The 21319-nt window shown below is 38.0% G+C and overlaps 1 protein-coding gene across 2 annotated transcripts in view; it reads right to left on the reverse strand.

The window, feature by feature from the left end:
- Positions 1-8260: 8260 nt before the first annotated feature.
- The window catches only part of LOC139765054 (myophilin-like), a 113539-nt gene continuing 100480 nt past the window's right edge, over positions 8261-21319 (reverse strand). Inside the window, exons 5-8 of one of the 2 annotated variants that reach the window (XM_071692139.1) lie at positions 18904-18936; positions 15199-15385; positions 14068-14190; positions 8261-9063 (exon numbers count right to left, since the gene is read on the reverse strand). In XM_071692139.1, the coding sequence (XP_071548240.1) occupies positions 9053-9063; positions 14068-14190; positions 15199-15385; positions 18904-18936 (354 nt within the window). In that variant the 3' untranslated portion in view covers positions 8261-9052. Of the gene's footprint in view, positions 10113-14067; positions 14191-15198; positions 15386-18903; positions 18937-21319 lie in introns of both variants that reach the window. The other variant, XM_071692138.1, reaches the window with a different exon arrangement.

The following is a 21319-nucleotide window of genomic DNA, read 5'->3' on the forward strand; positions in this document are numbered from 1 at the left end:
TGTGTTTGATGATAGAATGGCAGATGTAGGATGTTTTGGTCCGGGTGGTGTGCAAAGTGATAGGGTCAAGGAGAATGGTTTGGTTAAGAGAGAAGAGGTTGTGAAAGCTTTGCAAAAGATTAAAGCCAGCAAGGTGGTGGGTTTGGATGGTATTGCAGTAGAATTTATTAAGAAAGGGGGTGACTGTGTTGTTGATTGGTTGGTAAGGATATTCAGTGTATGTATGGATCATGGTAAAGTTCACGAGGATTGGCGGAATGCATGCATTGTGTCATTGTACAAAGGCAATGGGAAAAAAGTAAGTGTTCAGACTACAGGGGCATAAGTTTGTTGAGTATTCCTGGGAAATTGTATGGAAGGGCATTGATTGAGAGGGTTAAGGCATGTACAGAGCATCAGATTGGGGAAGAGCAGGGTAGTTTCAGGAGTGGTAGAGATTGTGTGGATCTGGTATTTGCTTTGAAGAATGTGTGTGAGAAATACTTAGAAAAACAGATGGATTTGTATGTAGCATTTATGGATCTGGAGATGACATATGATAGGGTTGATAGAGATGCTTTATGGAAGGTTTTAAGAGTATATGGTGTGGGAGGTAAGCTGCTAGAAGCAGTGAAAAAGTTTTACCAAGGATGTAAGACATGTTTATGAGTAGGAAGAGAGGAGAGTGATTGGTTCCCAGTGACGGTCAGTCTGCTGCAGGGATGTGATTTTCTCATAGTAGTTCAATTTGTTTATGGATAGGGAGGTTAGGGAGGTAAATGCAATAGTTTTGGAGAGGGGGCAGGCGAGTATGCAGTCTGTTGATGAGAGGGCCTGTGAAGTGAGTCAGTTGTTGTTCAGCGATGATGCAACACTGGTGGCTGATTCGAGTGAGAAACTGCAGTTGGTGATTGAGTTTGGAAAAGTGTGTGTAGGGAGAAAGTTGAGAGTAAATGTGAATAAGAGCAAGGTTATTAGGTTCAGTAGGGTTGATGGACAAGTTAATTAGGATGTAAGTTTGAATGGAGAAAAATTTTTGGAGGGAGTGATGCTTTTTCGATATCTGGGAGTGGACTCAGCAGTGAATGGAAGCGGAAGTGAGTCACAGGGTAGGGAAGGGGGCAAAGGTTCTGGGAGTGATGAAGAATGTATGGAGGGAGAGAATGTTATCTTGGAGAGCAGAAATGGGTGTTTGAAGGAACAGTAGTTCCAACAATATTAAATGGGTGCAAGGCATGGGCTATAGATAGGGTTGTACAAAGGAGTGAGGATGTGTTAGAAATGAAATGTTTGAGGACAATATGTGGTGTTTGATCGAATAAGTGATGAAAAGAAAGATGTATGGAAATGAAAAGAGTGTGGTTGAGAGAGCAGAAGAGGGTGTGTTGAAATGGTTTGGACATATGAGGAGAATGAGTGAGGAAAGATTGACAAAGGGGACATATGTGTCAGAAGTGGAGGGAACAAGAAGTGGGAGACCAAATTGGAGGTGGAAAGATGGAGTGAAAAAAATTTTGAGTGATTGGGGCCTGAACATACAGGAGGATGAGAGGTGTGCAAAGAATGGAGTGAATTGGAACGATGTGGTATATCTGAGTCAATGTGCTTCAATGGAGTGAACCAGGACATGTGAAACATCTGCAGTAAACCATAGAGAGGTCTGTGGGGCCTGGGTGTGGATGGGGAGCTGTAATTTTGGTGCATTACACATGACAGCTAGAGACTGAGTGTGAACAAATGTGGCCTTTTTTGTCTGTTTTCCTTGTGCTACCTCACTGAAGCAGGTGGTAGCAGTGCTGTTTCCTATGAGGCATGGTAGCACCAGGAATGGATGAAGGCAAATTATGAATATGTACATGTGTGTATATGTATATGTCTGTGTATGTGTACATGTTGATGTGTATGTATATGTGCCTGTATGGGCATTTATGTGTATATGAGTGGATGGGCCATTCTTCGGTTGTTTCCTGGCACTACTTCACTGACGTGGGAAATGGTGATCAAATGACGTGTGGGGAAGTGAGTGAGGAATGGAATGTATTTAGGGAAGCAGTGTTGGCATGTGCAAAATATGCTTGTTGCATGAGAAAGGGGGGAGTTGGGCAGATTAGAAAGGGTAGTGAGTGGTGAGATAAAGAAGTAAAGTTGTTAGTGAAAGAGAAAAGAGCGGTGTTCGGATGATACATACAAGGAAGGAGTGCAAATGACTGGTTGATGTACGAAAGAAAGCGGCAGGAGGTCAAGAGGAAGGTGCAAGGGTTGAAAAAGAGGGCAAATGAGAGTTGAGGTGAGAGAGTATCATTAAACTCTCATTTGACTTCTTTTTCATTGAAACCTTTGCACCTTTCTCTTGACCTCCTGCCACTTTCTTTTATACATCTCCCAGTCATTTGCACTCCTTCCTTGCAAGTATCATCCAAACACCTCTCTTTTCTCTTTCACCAACAACTTTCTTCTTTATCCCACCACTCATTACCCTTTCTGATCTGCCCACCTCCCACCTTTCTCATACCACGTGCTTCTTTTACACAAGCCATCACTCCTTCCCTAAATACATCCCTTTCCTCCCCCACTCCTCTCACATCATTTGCTCTCACCTTTTCCCATTCTACACTCAATCTCTCTCGGTACCTCCTCACACAATTCTCCTTTCCAAGCTTACTTACTCTCACCACTCTCTCTTCTTTTTTGAATACATCTACAAATCTTCACCGCCTCCACAAGATAGTGATCAGACATCCCTCCAGCTGTCCCTCTCACCACATTAACATCCAAAAGTGCCTCTTTTACATGCCTATCAATTAATACGTAATCCAATAATGCCCTTTGACCTTTCCTACTCGCACATGTATACTTATGTATATATCTCTTTTTAAACCAGGTATTCCCAATCACCAGTCTTTTTTCACCACACAAATCCACAAGCTTTTCACCATTTCCATTTACAGCACTGAATACCCCATGTACACCAATGCCCTCAACTGCCACATTACTCGCCTTCGCATTTAAATCACCCATCACTAAAACTCGGTCTCATGCATCAAAGCTGCTGACATACTCACTCAGCTGCTCCCAAAACACTTGCCTCTCATGATCTTTCTTCTCATGACCAGGTGCATAAGCACCAATAATCACTCATCTTTTTCCATCCACTTTCAGTTTTACCCACATCAATCTAGAAAGTCCTTTCTTACACTCTATCACATATTCCCACAACTCCTGTTTCAGGAGTAGTGTTTCTTCTTCCTTTTAGCTCTTTTCCTCTTGCCAACACCTGATTTTACTCCCAATACTTTCCTAAACCACTCTTCCCCTTTACCCTTGAGCTTCATTTCACTTAGAGACAGATCATCCAGGTTTCTTTTCTCAAACATACTACCTATCTCTCCTTTCTTCTCATCTTGGTTATGTTATTCCTGGGGATAGGGGATAAAGAACACTGCCTACGTATTCTCTGCTTGTCGTAGTAGGCAACTCATTATCTTTTATGCAGTTGTATTTGCACTTTTGATATGAGTAATGCAGGTAAAGGAGCACTAGATAATCATGGAAAGAAAATAAAAAGTTTTAATACTTCAGAAAATGAAATCAGCAGTGAGACTTTGGCTGAATATTGGGAGTCTAGTGACAGCTTTTAATGAGTCAGCACTTAAGTGGTTGTCAAGTTGCACTCATATAACCAAAGTAACTGTCATTTCTTTCTGCCTCGCCCACACATGGACTACTGGAATTCTGCCCACAAACATACAATCTTTCCTTGTCATAAATAACATTTGACATGTGCTTCACACATCTAGATTTTCCTGTGGTGAGAGTTATTTGATAGTCCTGCCTTTTGGCAAAGTGGTAGGAGCAGTGGATAGAAGTAGTAGGTAGAAACATTTAGGCAGGAGTTTTAGGCTGAAAGATAAGGCAGAAGTATTCAGTAGAAATGTTAAGCAGGAGCATTAGGTAGTAATAGTAAGAACATAGAAGCCTCTGCAAACACTGCACTAGAGTTGCTCTCTGCCTGTGGCCTGTTAGGGGTGAGACATCAAAGGCTAAGAGGCACCTCTGGAATTTTACTAGCTGTGGAGACTCTCTTGCCATGGCCACCCCCATCGAAGGAGTTCCAGCCGAGAATAGGTGACAAAGATTTTTTTTTTTTTTTTTTGCTTTGTCGCTGTGTCCCGCATTTGCGAGGTAGCGCAAGGAAACAGACGAAAGAAGTGGCCTAACCCACCCCCATACACAATGTATATACATACACGTCCACACACGCAAATATACATACCTATACATCTCAATGTACACACACATATATATACACACACAGACACATACATATATACCCATGCACACAATTCACACTGTCTGCCTTTATTCATTCCCATCGCCACCTCGCCACACATGGAATACCAACCCCCTCCCCCCTCATATGTGCGAGGTAGCACTAGGAAAAGACAACAAAGGCCCCATTTGTTCACACTCAGTCTCTAGCTGTCATGCAATAATGCCCGAAACCACAGCTTCCTTTCCACATGCAGGCCCTACACAACTTTCCATGGTTTACCCCAGACGCTTCACATGCCCTGATTCAATCCACTCACAGCACGTCAACCCCGGTATACCACATCGATCCAATTCACTCTATTCCTTGCCCGCCTTTCACCCTCCTGCATGTTCAGGCCCCGATCGCACAAAATCTTTTTCACTCCATCTTTCCACCTCCAATTTGGTCTCCCACTTCTACTCGTTCCCTCCACCTCTGACACATATATCCTCTTGGTCAATCTTTCCTCACTCATTCTGTCCATGTGCCCAAACCATTTCAAAACACCCTCTTCTGCTCTCTCAACCATGCTCTTTTTATTTCCACACATCTCTCTTACCCTTACATTACTTACTCGATCAAACCATCTCACACCACACATTGTCCTCAAACATCTCATTTCCAGCACATCCACCCTCCTGTGCACAACTCTATCCATAGCCCATGCCTCGCAGCCATACAACATTGTTGGAACCACTATTCCTTCAAACATAACCATTTTTGCTTTCCGAGATAATGTTCTCGACTTCCACACATTCTTCAAGGCTCCCAGGATTTTCGCCCCCTCCCCCACCCTATGATTCACTTCCGCTTCCATGGTTCCATCCGCTGCCAGATCCACTCCCAGATATCTAAAACACTTTACTTCCTCCAGTTTTTCTCCATTCAAACTTACCTCCCAATTGACTTGACCCTCAACCCTACTGTACCTAATAACCTTGCTCTTATTCACATTTACTCTTAACTTTCTTCTTTCACACACTTTACCAAACTCAGTCACCAGCTTCTGCAGTTTCTCACATGAATCAGCCACCAGCGCTGTATCATCAGCAAACAACAACTGACTCACTTCCCAAGCTCTCTCATCCACAACAGACTTCATACTTGCCCCTCTTTCCAAAACTCTTGCATTCACCTCCCTAACAACCCCATGCATAAACAAATTAAACAACCATGGAGACATCAAACACCCCTGCCGCAAACCTACATTCACTGAGAACCAATCACTTTCCTCTCTTCCTACACGTACACATGCCTTACATCCTCGATAAAAACTTTTCACTGCTTCTAACAACTTGCCTCCCACACCATATATTCTTAATACCTTCCACAGAGCATCTCTATCAACTGACAAAGATATACATATATAAATAGATATGGACTTATGCTGCAATCAAAATTTTCAAAATATGTATATGATTCTTCAACATTTATATGTGACATCAGTTTGACACCAAATGTTCTCAGAATCAAAAGTTTGTTCTTAAAGATAACGTATCAGAAGCTGAGGTTATTTTTGGACTTTGGTCATCTTCACAAACAGTATTACTGTTAGGATAACTGAAAGAAAAATATCATGCACCCATTTTTCTATATGTCATAACAGTGAAGTAATCAAAAAGTAAGACTTCAGTCCTACTGAATGCTTCAATCCCTTTGTCTATTGTTTAATGACTATTCATGATAAGCTTGTAACTTAGAGAATTAAAATATTATAGGAAAGGCTTTGTTATCTAACATGCAAATATGCCAGATCTAGACATTAACTGATATGAAAATATGTCGGTTACATATTTCACTCCAAATATTTTTGACACCATATCAGTGTTTTAAACTACTGTATTATTGTAATTATCTGAATTGATTAGACTTGCTTCGAGCCTATTCAGTTCATAGTAGAAACTCGCACAGTATTTGATTGACGAGAGACCCTGAAGGCTATTAATGTCTCCACATTTCATATATTGTTGATGCACAGTAGAAAGTCTCATACTGGTACTTGGAGACTGCTTTTCCACATTCCTACATTACCTTTCATGGAATGTATTTTTGACATTTATCATTTAACTTTTCTGTTGACTTTAAATATTTTCCCTATACCTTGTAAACACATACTCAGAAAACACATTTTTCTCTAAGTTTTTTCTACTTTTTGCACAAATATATAATGAGAGTGCCATGTCCATGATAAATTATTATCAGTGTTTCCAAACCCCTCCTGCAAGAGGTTACACCACAAGTTAAAAGCCACCTTTTGTGAGGCTTTATCACTGTCTATAGTTGAAACAGAGTACAGTCTCAATGTGGAACTTCTCACTCCAAGGAGTCCATCATACATATCTTTGCTACTGGAAGTAGCACAGCATTGAAGTTGCAGGAGACCCTTCAGTGAAAGGGCCTTGGAGTTTTATAATTATAATAATAATAATGGTCAGTTTCAACAGTCTTTTTGTAAATTTGTTATCTTACTTTGTCGCTGTCTCCTGCGTTAGCGAGGTAGCGCAAGGAAACAGACGAAAGAATGGCCCAACCACCCACATACACATGTATATACATACACGTCCACACACACAAATATACATACCTATACATCTCAGCATATATATACACACACAGACATATACATATATACACATGTACATAATTCAACAACAAAGGCCACATTCATTCACACTTAGTCTCTAGCTGTCATGTATAATGCACCGAAATCACAGCTCCCTTTCCACATCCAGGCCCCACATAACTTTCTATGGTTTACCCCAGACGCTTCACATGCCCTGGTTCAATCCATTGACAGCACGTCGAACCCGGTATACCACATTGTTGCAATTCACTCTATTCCTTGCACGCCTTTCACCCTCCTGCATGTTCAGGCCCCGATCACTCAAAATCTTTTTCACTCCATCTTTCCACCTCCAGTTTGGTCTCCCACTTCTCGTTCCCTCCACCTCTGACACACATATCCTCTTGGTCAATCTTTCCTCACTCATTCTCTCCATGTGACCAAACCATTTCAAAACACCCTTCTCTGTTCTCTCAACCACACTCTTTTTATTACCACACATCTCTCTTACCCTGTTATTACTTACTCAATCAAACCATCTCACACAGCATATTGTCCTCAAACATCTCATTTCCAGCACATCCACCCTCCTCCGCACAGCTCTATCTATAGTCCACGCCTCGCAACCATATCATTGTTGGAACCACTATTCCTTCAAACATACCCATTTTTGCTTTCCGAGATAACGTTCTTGACTTCCACACATTCTTCAACGCTCCCAGAATTCTCGCCCCCTCCCCCACCCTATGATTCACTTCCGCTTCCATGGTTCCCTCCACTGCCAAATCCACTCCCAGATATCTAAAACTCTTCACTTCCTCCAGTGTTTCTCCATTCAAACTTACCTCCCAATTGACTTGTCCCTCAAACCTACTGTACCTAATAACCTTGCTCTTATTCACATTTACTCTCAGCTTTCTCCTTTCACACACTTTACCAAACTCAGTCACCAGCTTCTGTAGTTTCTCACATGAATCAGCCACCAGCGCTGTATCATCAGCGAACAACAACTGACTCACTTCCCACGCTCTCTCATCCACAACAGACTGCATACTTGCCCCTCTTTCCAAAACTCTTGTACACCTCCCTAACAACTCCATCCATAGACAAATTATACAACAATGGGAACATCACACACCCTGCCGCAAACCAAAATTCACTGAGAACCTAATCACTTTCCTCTCTTCCTACACGTACACATGCCTTACATCCTCGATAAAAACGATAAAAACCTTTTTGTAAATGTTTCATGAATTAATGTTAGCCTTCAACAAAAAGGAAAAAACAACAAAATAGATGCTACACGAATTATTTTGAGGAAATTCAGTATGAAATAGCATCTATAACTTTCAAAATTTTAGATAAAGAGCTATGTTACAGGAATTCAGATGTAGAGAAAACATATATTAGTACCAGCCAAATGTTTTATTGAGAACCACAGTAAAAACACTTAACATTAGTTAGTAAAATTTTAGGGCATTATAAAAATCTTACAGTAGAGGACTCCTCAAGAATTACTTATGACTAATAATTATCTCACTTAAATGCAATGTATGATCCCACCTAACCAATTTGAAGAGTATAAAGCTAATGATATGAAAACATTGTACAATAGTGAAATAAAGATAATGGAGTTACCTACAGTCAGTAAGCATCTGATATTTTTTTGGCTGAAACAAACGAAACATTCATTGAAATATAAATGCTACTTAACATAGTTAAGTCAAAGGAAATGCATTTAGAATTAATGGAAGTATTTATTATGGATACTGGCAGGTATGAAGGTCAATTAAATATTTCTTCCATGATAATAACGATCAGTGGGTGGAAACAGGAACATGACAGACTTGTATTGTTGAAAGTTCCAACAAAGAAATCAGTGTCTATGAAGATGAGGTTCATGAAAAAAGATGTACATGCACAGTATGTATATTTTTACAGGACAACCTTTTGTGACTGATATAGAAGACTTAATTATACTTTACCAAGACTGCTTAGTACAAGAAATATATTTTGGTCACTTCTTGTTAAGGCCGACCTGAACTCTGAATACTTCATTGGGATTTTAAACAGTACATATATTTGGACCTGAATCGATGACAAATTAAATAAACTGACAACTTTCTTGTTCTGTGTGGCACATGTTCCATTACTTCAGTCTTCGGGTTGGTGTCAATTATTTTGAGCTTTCACTTGTATTAAAGCAGATCTTAAATGAAAAAGAGAATAAAAAGATGTAGTAAAATTATACACTTTAGGCACAAGAAAGTACGATTATGGGCTAATACTGAGAATATTTGGTGAAATCACTACTAAGCTGTTGTGTTTATAAACAAAATTCATTCAAAGAATAATCCAGGACTGCAGATTGTCTGTAATCATAATTTCAAGCGAGAGAAAATAGGGGCAGTAGAAATTGCATTCAAGATTTCAGTAAAAGAAGGAATGATCAGTGATACTGGGTTAGATTGGCCAGACATGTATGATATGTTTTTGATGCACTGCTCCCTTATTTGTAATTTAATTATAACAGGAAATTATGGTTACAATAATGATTAGTGATAATCTCAAAAAAGGAAGAGCTTACTATAAAGGTTTAAGCATAATTACTTTTATTCTAAAACATCTGCTGGTAATTGTATTCCAGTATTATCCATTAGATTTTCATTTTCAAGTTACTGTACTTTGATGATGATAGCTTTGTCTGTTTATCAAATTGTTGAGAACAAAACAAGCTTTCATATATACTTTATTCATAGATAAGTATCTGATTGTCAGTGACCAACTTTGCATAAATTAGTGACAAAATCAAACCTCCATAAAACTGATTTAAGCTGAAGCATCAACATCATGCAGATTTTGCTTGCTAAATGTTATACAAAAAATTAAAATATTTTTACAAAACAAATCTAAGCAAGAATATTTGCATTTTGAATAGTTCACACATGTTTGTGAATGCTAGCTGATATATACATCTGGCCTTATTATTCAGGTAATGCTGAAATGAAAATTATTACAGTTGAACATAGAATAAGAAGCTAACAAAACATATATGCAAGCAAAATCGAAATGACAGCCAAGAGAAGAAAATCAGTGAACTAGAGAAGTTCATGTCACTGTTCTAAAATGAAGATATCTGTTCTCAACAGATAAATATCAATGTTCTAAAAAATAAGGGAGACCAGTATTCTACAAGGGGATGCATGTTGGGCCTGCTAGATAGGGACTTACACCCACTCTACCATCCGTGATCATGATCTGCAACGCAAGAGGACCTTATTTAGAAACCTACAAAATATATATGTAAATATACAAAAAACAATCCAAATGAAGTTATGTGGGTTTTTATAAAGGATCTTGGTATACTTGATTTGGCGTGCCAATTTTCTAAGAACTGATCTGAAATAAAAAAAAATTGCAGTACAAGAGAAATATATACTGCAATAAAAACAGGTCCTCAGTAGATATTCATTTAGCTTCAACATTTTATACAAGCAAAATAATGAAAAGGCACAAGAACATTTCAGATATCAAGAAGGGGGAAGGAGAGTTGCATGAGGGATGTAGGCAAGGTTGACAGTGTCTTTTGACAAAAGTCTGGTGTACTGATGATGGCTTTTTAAAGTGCATAATTATCACAGTTTTTTATTCTTCACCCCATAGTCATGAATAATATCAGTTGAAGTCCACCATAGTTTGTAATATGTTGGGATTAGACTGAATAATGAACCTGCCTTAGTTATAATTGTCAGGCTAAATGCATACAGCAACAAATGACTAGCAAGGATGTAGGGAAGTGTCACAGCATGCAGTTTTATAATATGGATGATTATTTTCAGTTTATGGTCTTTATAATGTCCTTTACAGTATTTCACTACAGTAAATAGCTTCCTGTTAAGTACCAAACATACATCCCCAATGCAACATCATTATTTAGGTCCTGTGTTTGTAAACCTTAATCTCAACAGTTGATGGTAGTTTAAGATGAACATGACTTGAGAATCTGTAGCACCACCAAACTGTTACATGGAAGGTATACGGACACAGGATCATGCCAGAAGAAGAGAACAAGTAAGATTAATCCCTGTACTGAGTCTAAAGATTCTCAACACATCACAACTGGACAAGCACTGATGCCTGACCGCTTGTCATAACCTGCTTCCTACAGAGCTTTGAACCTTCATTCACGCTTCCTGTGAAAACCTGCAAGGTAATTATTTTATAATCAGAAAGGAAAGCTGAAAAATTTAGTTATATGAAGACAAGAAATTAAAATCAAGTCTAACGTACTTTCCCTTACTCAGGGTAAAAAAAAATGCAGTTTTAATAATCTTTCAAAACATCCAGCTCAAATAAAAGATTATTTTTTCTTTAGTTTCAAACCAGTTCATCTCTGGTACTTCTTGAGTGCTCACAATCTTGATCAGAAAATAAGGATTTGTTTTTAATTATCTGTTAGTTCACTTGCTCAGTGTTGGGGGAAGGCATCTGAAACCATTTTACTCCTTAAAAGGAGATGTATCCATAAGGATTCACCCTCCTCCCCCTTTGAACATCATAAAACATATAAGGCTGGCAGATGTTTCATTATAGAACTAAGTGACCATATGGCAACATGCCCAAGCCTAAGATGTCAGTGTGTGGAGGAAGTGGCACAAGTCCACTACCCACCACTGTCATTTCACTTGCTTGCTGGCACTCTACAAACCTGCTGTCCATTGCTTCTTATCAACCTGTGGTGTCTTCACTTTTGCTTTTAGCTGTCTGAGATATTGAACAGGTATCACTCTCCTTTATTCATAGGTTTTTCTGACATGAATCATAAGTACTGTGTTGTACTTTGAGAACTAGTGTGATTTTTTTGGAAACAGCAGTGGTTTCAGCTGACACAATTTGATTGTGACTTTGAACTTTATTTTCATGGATCAGTCTGATTACTACTTTTTTGTGTGTGTTTTGCATTTTCCTTCCTATATTTAAAATGACTATGTCTCTTCATTTCAAAGAGGCAAAAAGAACAACAAAAGTTCAAAATGACCGTAGAGAAAAGTGTCCACAGTATTCTACAAAGAAATATGGACCATATGTCTGGATTTGAGAGATGCCTACTGGAATGTCAATACATCTTCAGATAGAGAGGTTCTTAGTTTATCCAGCAGGTAAGGAAACATGATAATTTAAGAGTGATTCCTTACAGGATAAGCATAGCATCAAAGATGTTACAAAATCAATTCAATCCCTCTAATCAGACTAATGTCTCAGTAGTGGTAGTGGTGACATATTTGACATATATTTTGATTATAGAACTCTAGTTTTCCTTAGGTTTTTTCTTAAGTATCCCCCTCCTTCATGTAGGGTGTGGTCTCAGATGTTCATACGGCTTTGCTCACAGGTGAGAAATGTAAGTTTTGAGAGATGAAAAACATTCCTTTTACAGTACTGTAGGTTGAATTCTGTGTCCATTCCTTTATTTTCACTCCCTTTCCTTTCGTTTTCTTTTTTGAAAAAACATTTCTAAATTCCTGACAGTAACATATCTGAGGTATAATGGTTTGGCATCACCTCACCTCCATCCAGTAATGCCATAGGCTTGAGTGGGTTACTGTATTGTTAATTTCTGTGAATGAGCCTCTGCTGGCCATATATAGTTCATGATGGTCAAAAGGGGATAAAATTCTTAGGAGTAACCCCATTTTGATGAGTAAAAGAATTGTTTTAATCCCCAGATGAACATGTGCTCTTTCAGATGTTCATAGGGCTTTGCCTGTAAAAAAGAAATAGTTTTTCATCCTTTAAACTTTCATTTTATATCGAAAACCCATGTAAAGCATGATCTGGGTAAATAATAAGGAATTAATTGTATGCTGAAATGCTACTCCAATGAAAACAGTCCCATTTACCATGCATTTGCTCAGTACATAAGAAGGCTTAATTTTAAATCTCTTTCTAAGCCTTGGACTGGATGAACAAGAACTATGAAAGATATGTGATCATTCACCTATACTGCATATGAAACAAATTAAAATTCAATGAAAAATTTCAGTATTATGGAATCAATATCAGTATTATCAAATACTTTATTCACAGTGATCATTTTACCTTCAAAACAAATGGATAATAATCTAAGTCCAATGTTATACCAATGATACAGGATCCTCATTTTTACTACCAGTTAGTAACATCATTCTGTTTAGCATCAGTCTGTGGTTGCTTGCTCTCAGTCTCTTCATATTTAGGCTAAAGCCACAGCAGGTGTGTGATGGTAGATCCTAGGTTTTCCTTGTCTAAGGTCAACTAAGCATTTCTCAGAAATATATTGATACTGAGGTAAACTGACATGAGGATACTTATGTGATAAAAATACAGAAAGATGTTATTCATTAACTCATCTGGTGACCAGTATGCTAATAGACTTGAAAATAAGAGAAATCAGTCATAATACGGATAACCACTCGAGTATCTTTATTCCTTCATACATACAGTCATGAATAAAGAAACCAACTAACAATTTGAGCGATCAGGGCCTGAACATAAAAGAGGGTGAGAAGCATGCAAGGAATAGAGTGAATTGGAACGATGTGGTGTACCGGAGTTGACATGCTGTCAATGGGCTGAACCAGGGCATGTGAAATGTCTGGGGTAAACCATGGAAAGGTCTGTGGGGCCTGGATGTGGAAAGGGAGCTGTGGTTTCGGTGCATTATTACATGACAGCTAGAGACTGAGTGCGAACAAATGGGGCCTTTGTTGTCTTTTCCTGGCACTACCTCGCACACATTAGGGGGGAGGGGGTTGTTATTTAATGTGTGGCGAGGTGGCGATTGGAATGAATAAAGGCAGACAGTATGAATTATGTACATGTGTATATATGTATATGTCTGTGTGTGTATATATATGTATACGTTGAGATGTATAGGTATGTATATTTGCGTGTGTGGACGTGTATGTATACATGTATATGTGGGTGGGTTGGGCCATTCTTTCGTCTGTTTCCTTGCGCTACCTCGCTAACGTGGGAGACGGCGACAAAGCAATATAAATAAAAATAAATGGGTGTTTATGTATATATGCTTGTATATGAGTGGATAGGCCATTCTTTGTCTGTTTCCTGGTGCTACCTCACTGACTCATGAAACAGCGATCATGTACAATGTATATGTATGTAATTATATAAAATTTTAATACTAAGATTAAGATTCAACTTGTGACTTTACCATCTGGGATAATTTGGCGAGGAGCTCCATAAGGCGTCATGCCTGCCTGTGATGCTCCCTTGTTGCTACCAGATTGTAATCCGATGATCTTTTGTCCATCAGTTGACACATGCTTTTGGGCCTCTGTAATGGTCAGTATTTTATTGCTGTGTAGAGGTCATATCTTCATATTATTCTCTGATTTATTTGTACATAAATTCTGTCATATCACAATCATCTAGTACATGCACTGCAGTTGTCTGAATTTAATATTACTTTCTCTTCACTAGTATTTTCAACCCTATAAATCATCACTAAAGAAAAGGTATCTTCTGGAGGTACAAGTATATATGCATATGTTGATTAAAATAATAAAAATATATGTTTCTTGTAAAATTAATAAAGTTGCTGTCCACAGAATATCACTTACAAATATTTATTCATGAAAGGATTTTAAGCAAGATGACAGACTTTGCTGTCCAATTTCCTGAATTGTTAAGCAATAGCTTTGAGATCATCTTAGTGGAATATACTGTAAATGTTATTTTACAGAACAGCAAAACAATACAACTATGACAAATGTCATGAAAAAAAATTAGTGCAATTAAGCTTCTGTCTGTCTATATCCCTCATGCCCATTCCCTCTGGGAACTTCCATCACGAAGGTGGCCACAGCAAAAGAGTTTCCACTAATCCTTCTCCATATATGCCTCCCTCACACCACTTAGGGCATTCTTCCACCTTTTCTATCCCTCCTGTACTCTTCCTCTCTATTTTCCCATGTCACATATGGTCTTCCTCTCACACTAACCCCTTTAATTTTACTATCACACACTTTTCGTATAAACTCCATGTATTGCATTCTTTCTATATGCCCAACCTACCTCAATGTATTATGCTCCACCTATTAACCACTTCACAATTCATTCCCTTTGCAGTCCCTTTCTTACCAAATCTCTCATACACTTTCTCATAACTTTCTTCATTCCATCTAGTTTTACTTCACGCTCCTCACAAAATTTAATGGCTCCTTTGAGAGGAGCCATTAAATTCAAGGGAAGGAGAAAAATTGAATTGGATGAAACATAGATTAAGACAAACAGATACTGTACCTTATAAATCTAAAGCTTGACCATAAGCTACAGCACTAACCTCCTGGAATTATCTGCCTTCCAGTACCATATGCTGTCATACCCGCCTGTGATGCACCCTTGTTGCTGCCATACTGTAGTCCAATTATCTTATGTGATTCCTTTAGCTTCTCCTCTGAGAAATTCCTCTTGTTTTCCTTAGCAACCTTAACACCAATCACTGGTCCATCAAAACTATTTTTCTGGGCCTGCAAAGAGGAGGATTGGATAGATAATATGCTTTATGAATAAAAAAAATAGAAATACTAATTTGAGTGTAAAATGCATGTTTGTTTCTTATACTTACAATTCTCTAAGTTCAGGGGCAATTATAAAAAGTTCATTAGCTTTTTATAAACTCCTTCTGAAACACCTAAACTAGTTTTTGAATCCACACTTTTGAACAAAATCCTCTTTTCAAGGACTTTGACCAGAGGTGGTTCTGCTCTTGGTAATGATATACAGTACACTAAAACTAACATGAAAACAGATGGGGCAAATAATGCATGTTCAGTGTAAGAACAAAAACAAAGCTAACAATCTGGTGTGTGTAAGGAATCAAGTCATATGATATCACTGCCTGCATGGGTGCTGCCTCCAGATGACATTGTGAACTTGAGCATTAAGTGTCTTTGTATGACAGTACTGGATGGGCTAGATTTCAGACCGAGTTAAGTAACTGTCTTTCATATCACTCTGAAAGTTTTTTTTGTTAGCCAGTAAAAGTTTGTTCATATATCATGTAAACCTTGTTTTCTTCTTTTCAGTGATACATTCATGGGTCACTCAAAACATCAACCTGAATATGAAAGAACTTTAGGATACAAACTCTTTAATTTCTCAGAGGGTGACTGAAATCTTAAAACAATAGAGAAAAAAGCACTTAGGATTTGCAAATTTATTATAAATATACTGTAGAGAGAAAAAGCAAAAGTACAGGGTGAACTAGGCAATAATTTTTGATATGCTGTTGTGATCAATATCACTAGGATTCCATGAATTTGTTCATTAGTAGCAATTCACTCTAAGTTAGAAGGTACTGAGTTAGTTTTTATAATAAAAGGCTACACAATATCTCTAAAAGGTATCTAGTTTCAGGGTCACATCAAGACAAAGAATGGGGGTCCCATTCATATTGTGTTAAACATATAGGCATGAACAAGTACCAACAGAGATATGCCAGAGTCATTGGCATGTGCTTTATGACCACAAACCTACAATACTGCCTGGGCATGTAAAAGAGATGGGGCAAAAATCATATCAGAGTTTCATATGGTTCCTAACTGAAGAGCAAAATTCTGTATGTGAAAATACATGAATACCTGAGAAGGACAGATAACAGGGGACCTGATGGATCATTATAAGGTTACTTGCGGTTGATCAGTAGTACAGTAGTATAGTGTGTACCGAGATCATGTACTTATCTGTGGCAGAAACAGGATACCTGATATTACCAGCACTGTCTTCGTAGTTCTTTGAATCCCAAAGCTTGGGCTAAGTCCAGGCTCGTGGGATGGGTCATCAGTCTACCAACATGTTGGAAGCTCTTGCCAAAGTTCCATATGATTACCACAGCCTCACTAGTTTAGTACAATATGCAAAAATTTATTTAGGGCCTTTGTGAATTTCTCCACTATGCATCTGTGTTTCTGATGGCAAGATGAAGTCTTTCCCTGTGGACATTCCAGGAAATTTTTAAGTTCAGCATATCAACCCGTTTTATTATGGGGTAATATTTTTACATGGTCTGCCATGCCTATTTTGCCAATAATGAATCATTTTTGATTGTAGTTTGAAGACAATGGCTTCTACAATTTTCCATGAGCATTCTAGAGAGTACATCCTTATGGGTTCGCTCACTCCCAGTAGTCCATTTGCTTTACTCCATCCATACAGGCTGTGAAAGATTCTTTGTTCACTTTCTAATGCTTGAATTTCATCCACTTGGAAAGGTGATGTTAGTACACAGCAGTATTCTACTCATGAGTCTTCAAAAAGTTTATGTCTAACTAATAGAATTAGCTATGTTACTTTTATTGCATTCATTCTGGTCTTTCTTTATCTTTGATTGAGTCTGGTAATCAGAACTGATCAGTGTAGTGCAAGTAAGGTCATACCAGGGCAGTAAAAAGAATGAATAATGTATCCTTTGTTTTATGGTTAATGTGTTACCAGATTCTGCCTGCTGGTGGTTATACCACATAGGAAAAGTCCCCCTCAGCGAGGCTGGATCATTGTCCACCGACAAAAGGAAGTATAATTTCATAGAGGAACTTTTCAACCCAGGGGGGTTTCTCATATCTCTGCTAATGGAAGTAACACAGCCTTGAAGCTGCAGGAACCCCTTCCATGAAAAGGATCCTGGGATTATAAAGTAAAAATGATAATAATGTTTATAGCTGTGAAACATAGCATTATGATGCCTTAATTACATCTAGCTAGGCATTCTTTTTTATATTTCAAGCTATTACTGATAATCATTCCAAGATATTTTTCTTCTCTTACCTATGATAATGGCTTATTAAGCAAATAATGCTGATTTTTAATTGATAAAATGCATTATGTGACATTTGTTTTATATTGAAGTCCACTGGCCATAATTCAGACCACTTCATCAAAATGCTCAAATCATTTTTGAGTCTTTAGGCAGTCTTTCTGTCACATGATTTTTTTTCTAATTTTGTTTCATTGGCAAATTTTGACATTTTACTGATGAAATCTGTCTCTAGATCATTAATATAGATAGTAAAAGGTATGGGTCCCTAGGATAGAGCCTTGTGGTACCCAATTTTGTAACATTAAGCCAGTTGGGTGTTTCCCTACTCAATATCAAACATTGTTTCCTATGCCATAAACTTTAATTCTACTTAAGAATCTTTTATGTGGCACCTCGTTGAAAACTTTCCAAGTCTAAATATATAACAAGTAAGAGTATTTTGGAATTCCAGTACACTGTATGACTAAGGAATTCTGTTACATTAGTTGTATGGGTACCATTATACATGGGTAGGTACGTCGTGTCACTATTGGGTTATTACCTTCTGAAACTTTCATGTTCTTATCCCTAATTATTGTTTTGAGTAACTTGCTAGAGTTTCCCAGAATCATTGATGTTCCTTATGATCACAGTCCTACAGTAAAACCTCAGCATGTAAAGGAGACAAAGGAAAGATCCTGTGATAGTTTTATATGGTTCCAAACCTTACAGCAACATTCTAAAAATTCATACCTGCAAAATAAAAATCTCAGTTCCTGTAGTTATTTGTTTTACCTACTCCCCATAAGCATATCTGAAGGCCTATTACTGAAGCTTCAGTCTCCCAGTATCCATTTTATCTTGATCTTACAAAGAAAGGGAGTTACCTTATGTTGGTCCAAGTAAGTAATGTGCTCTTAAGGCCGCTACTGTATTGTCTAACCACTTGATAAATTATCTACTGCCATGCAAAAAGCTAATTTACTTAACAGACTTACTAGCTGGGTGAGTGGAGCTGCTCCTCTGAGTAAAAATTAAAAGAGAGTATGTGACAGCCTTATAACAACATTTGATGAAATGCTAACTTGCCATTTAAAGCCTCTAAGATTACCTACAATGATGAAACAGCTCCATATGATATCTATCAGAGTAGTCTGCTTCTTGATACTTTTCCAAGAATTCCAGTAAAAAACAACTATCCTAAGTAATAAATTGACTTAAACATCAAGAATAAGAGAGTAAGGTACTCACAAGTCCACCTAATGCATAGAGACAGTCCACAACCTGAAAAGAACAGAAACAAATTTAGAAAAATTCTATAAACAGAGGATTGCTGAAATTTAAAGATTTTCCAGATGAAAAAGTAAGTGCTTTCCAAATGTTTCATCATGCAGCCCTTTTGATATATAATATTAAAATCTGCAGTAATCATGTCTCTGTTTGATAATGTGCAGTTTCAGAAGAATTGCACATTTGAAAAACACAAAAACACCATTTAATCATTGTCTTGGCACAAGGACAAATTTAAAGAAATCTATTTATGCTGCCTCCTCTAGAGCTCGAGTGGAATGGAAGATTTTATGTGAATGTCTTTAAGAGATAACCAATATCACCAAAATTTTTAAATAGAAAGAAGAGTCATACCAATGAAGCATCAATGTTATGTCACACCAGTATACTCTCTTACATCCAAGTACCTTGGTAACTGCTAGTTTATAATAAGTATCTCATCGATGTATACTGAGTATTTTTATGAATAAGTGTGTATTAATATGGAAGATGATGTTGGGGGAATATGATTGCTATAATGACGTTCCCTGACCCATGAATGAGATAACAATAAGCAAACATTTGGCTGAAGGCCATTTGGCTTTCACCATTTGTATGTGTTGTGATATCACTCAAACAGTCTACTTTCATTTATATAATGTTTATGGTGAGATAAACGGAATGTAGTGAGAAACATTAATCGACTTACTGGAATATTGGGGATTAATATGACACACACACATGATCATCAGGTGTCAGGAGGGAGACAGTTCAAGCAACAGATGGCATAAGGTCATATCACAAACAACAGATGATATGAAGAAAGTAATGCTAACAGCAGATGGTATGAAGGGGAGGTATCATAATCAGGTGGTACAAGGAAAGTAATGCTAACAGCAGATGGTAGAGAGGGGAGATACCATAAACAACAGATGGCATGGGGAAGTGCAATAAACAGGTAATAAAGGAAAGGTATCACATAATAGGTGGCAATGGGATGCTCACACAACAGATGGTGAGGGATTTCACACAACAATAGGTGGCAATGTATGTATAATCAAAAGATGAAAAGGTAGAGCTTGAAACAAAAATATATTAATATGGGAAGAAACAGCAGGTAGCAAAGAAGAAAAGCTTCAAGCATAACATTATGACAGGAGATGGTACAAAAGTCAGTTAACAATGACAGGAAGTAGGTGGAAGGCTATTCAGTTATGTAGCAAGTGAGGGGCTGTCATAAATTATGTCATAAAAACTTGCACAGGGAGCCACAAAAAATACAGAAGTAGAGGAAGGTGGTACAGACATAAGGAAACAGTGGTGATATGTTGCACAAACAACAGTTGGCTGTGAAATGTCAAAACAAAAACTGGAAATTGGGGTATAAGTGATAAAATGAACACATTGCAAGAGAAAGGCTCAGCATACAACAGTCGGCAGGTTGTAGTGATGCAAACACCAGATTTAAGAGGAAGCCTTAATACAGTAAGTAATATCTCTGTGTCTACCTACGTAAATCTCTGACTCCCATTCCCTCCAGGAACTCCCATCAGGAGTGTGGCCAGGGTAAAAGAGTTTCCACTTATCCCTGGCTTTACATCCCTCCATTGATTACACCATGCCACACACTCCTCCACCATTTCTCTCCAGTTCTTTTCCACTCTATTTTCCCATATCACACGTGGTCTAACTGTCACACCAAGAACTCGAATCATACTGTCAAACATTCTCCTTGTAAACTTTCTGACTTGCATCCTTTATACATGTCAAAACCACCTCAAATTTTTACATTTTGTCCACTGTACAACTCCACAGTTCATTCCCTCTGCACTGCCCTTAATCCTTTCTTCACTTCCATCCTTACACCTCTAGCCATCATCATTCTATTAAGGTACCAAGTTACTCTTCTATCTTGTACTGCTTTCTCACTTATCCCCTTCCATATCACCAAACCTACTCAAGATAGCTCCCAAATACTTAAATTGTGTAACCAATTCCCCCCCCCCCCATATCTATACACAATTTACTAAACTTTCTTCTTTCATTCTATAAGGCTCTGAAGAATCTATACTTTATTTCCAGTCAAACACCTTTACTTTACTTTTACTCTCATTTACCTTCAATCACTTATGCTTTCACATCATAAAAAAACACCTACAACCATTTGTAACTCCCCTTCACACTCAGGAAACAACACAGGATCATGATAAAGATCATGCAAACATCAGGTGACAGGGTGAAGATGAAACCAACAACATATGACACAGGGCTCACAAACAACAGGTGGTACGAGAGAAAGGTGTAACAAACACCTAACGAGATCAAGTGACAGAAACATCCTGTCAGAAAAATGGTGGCTCTAACAACTGGTGGCCTGGAGGGTACACAAGGTAAGTGC

This window comes from Panulirus ornatus, chromosome 52, assembly GCF_036320965.1.
Source record: "Panulirus ornatus isolate Po-2019 chromosome 52, ASM3632096v1, whole genome shotgun sequence".
NCBI lineage: Eukaryota > Metazoa > Arthropoda > Malacostraca > Decapoda > Palinuridae > Panulirus > Panulirus ornatus.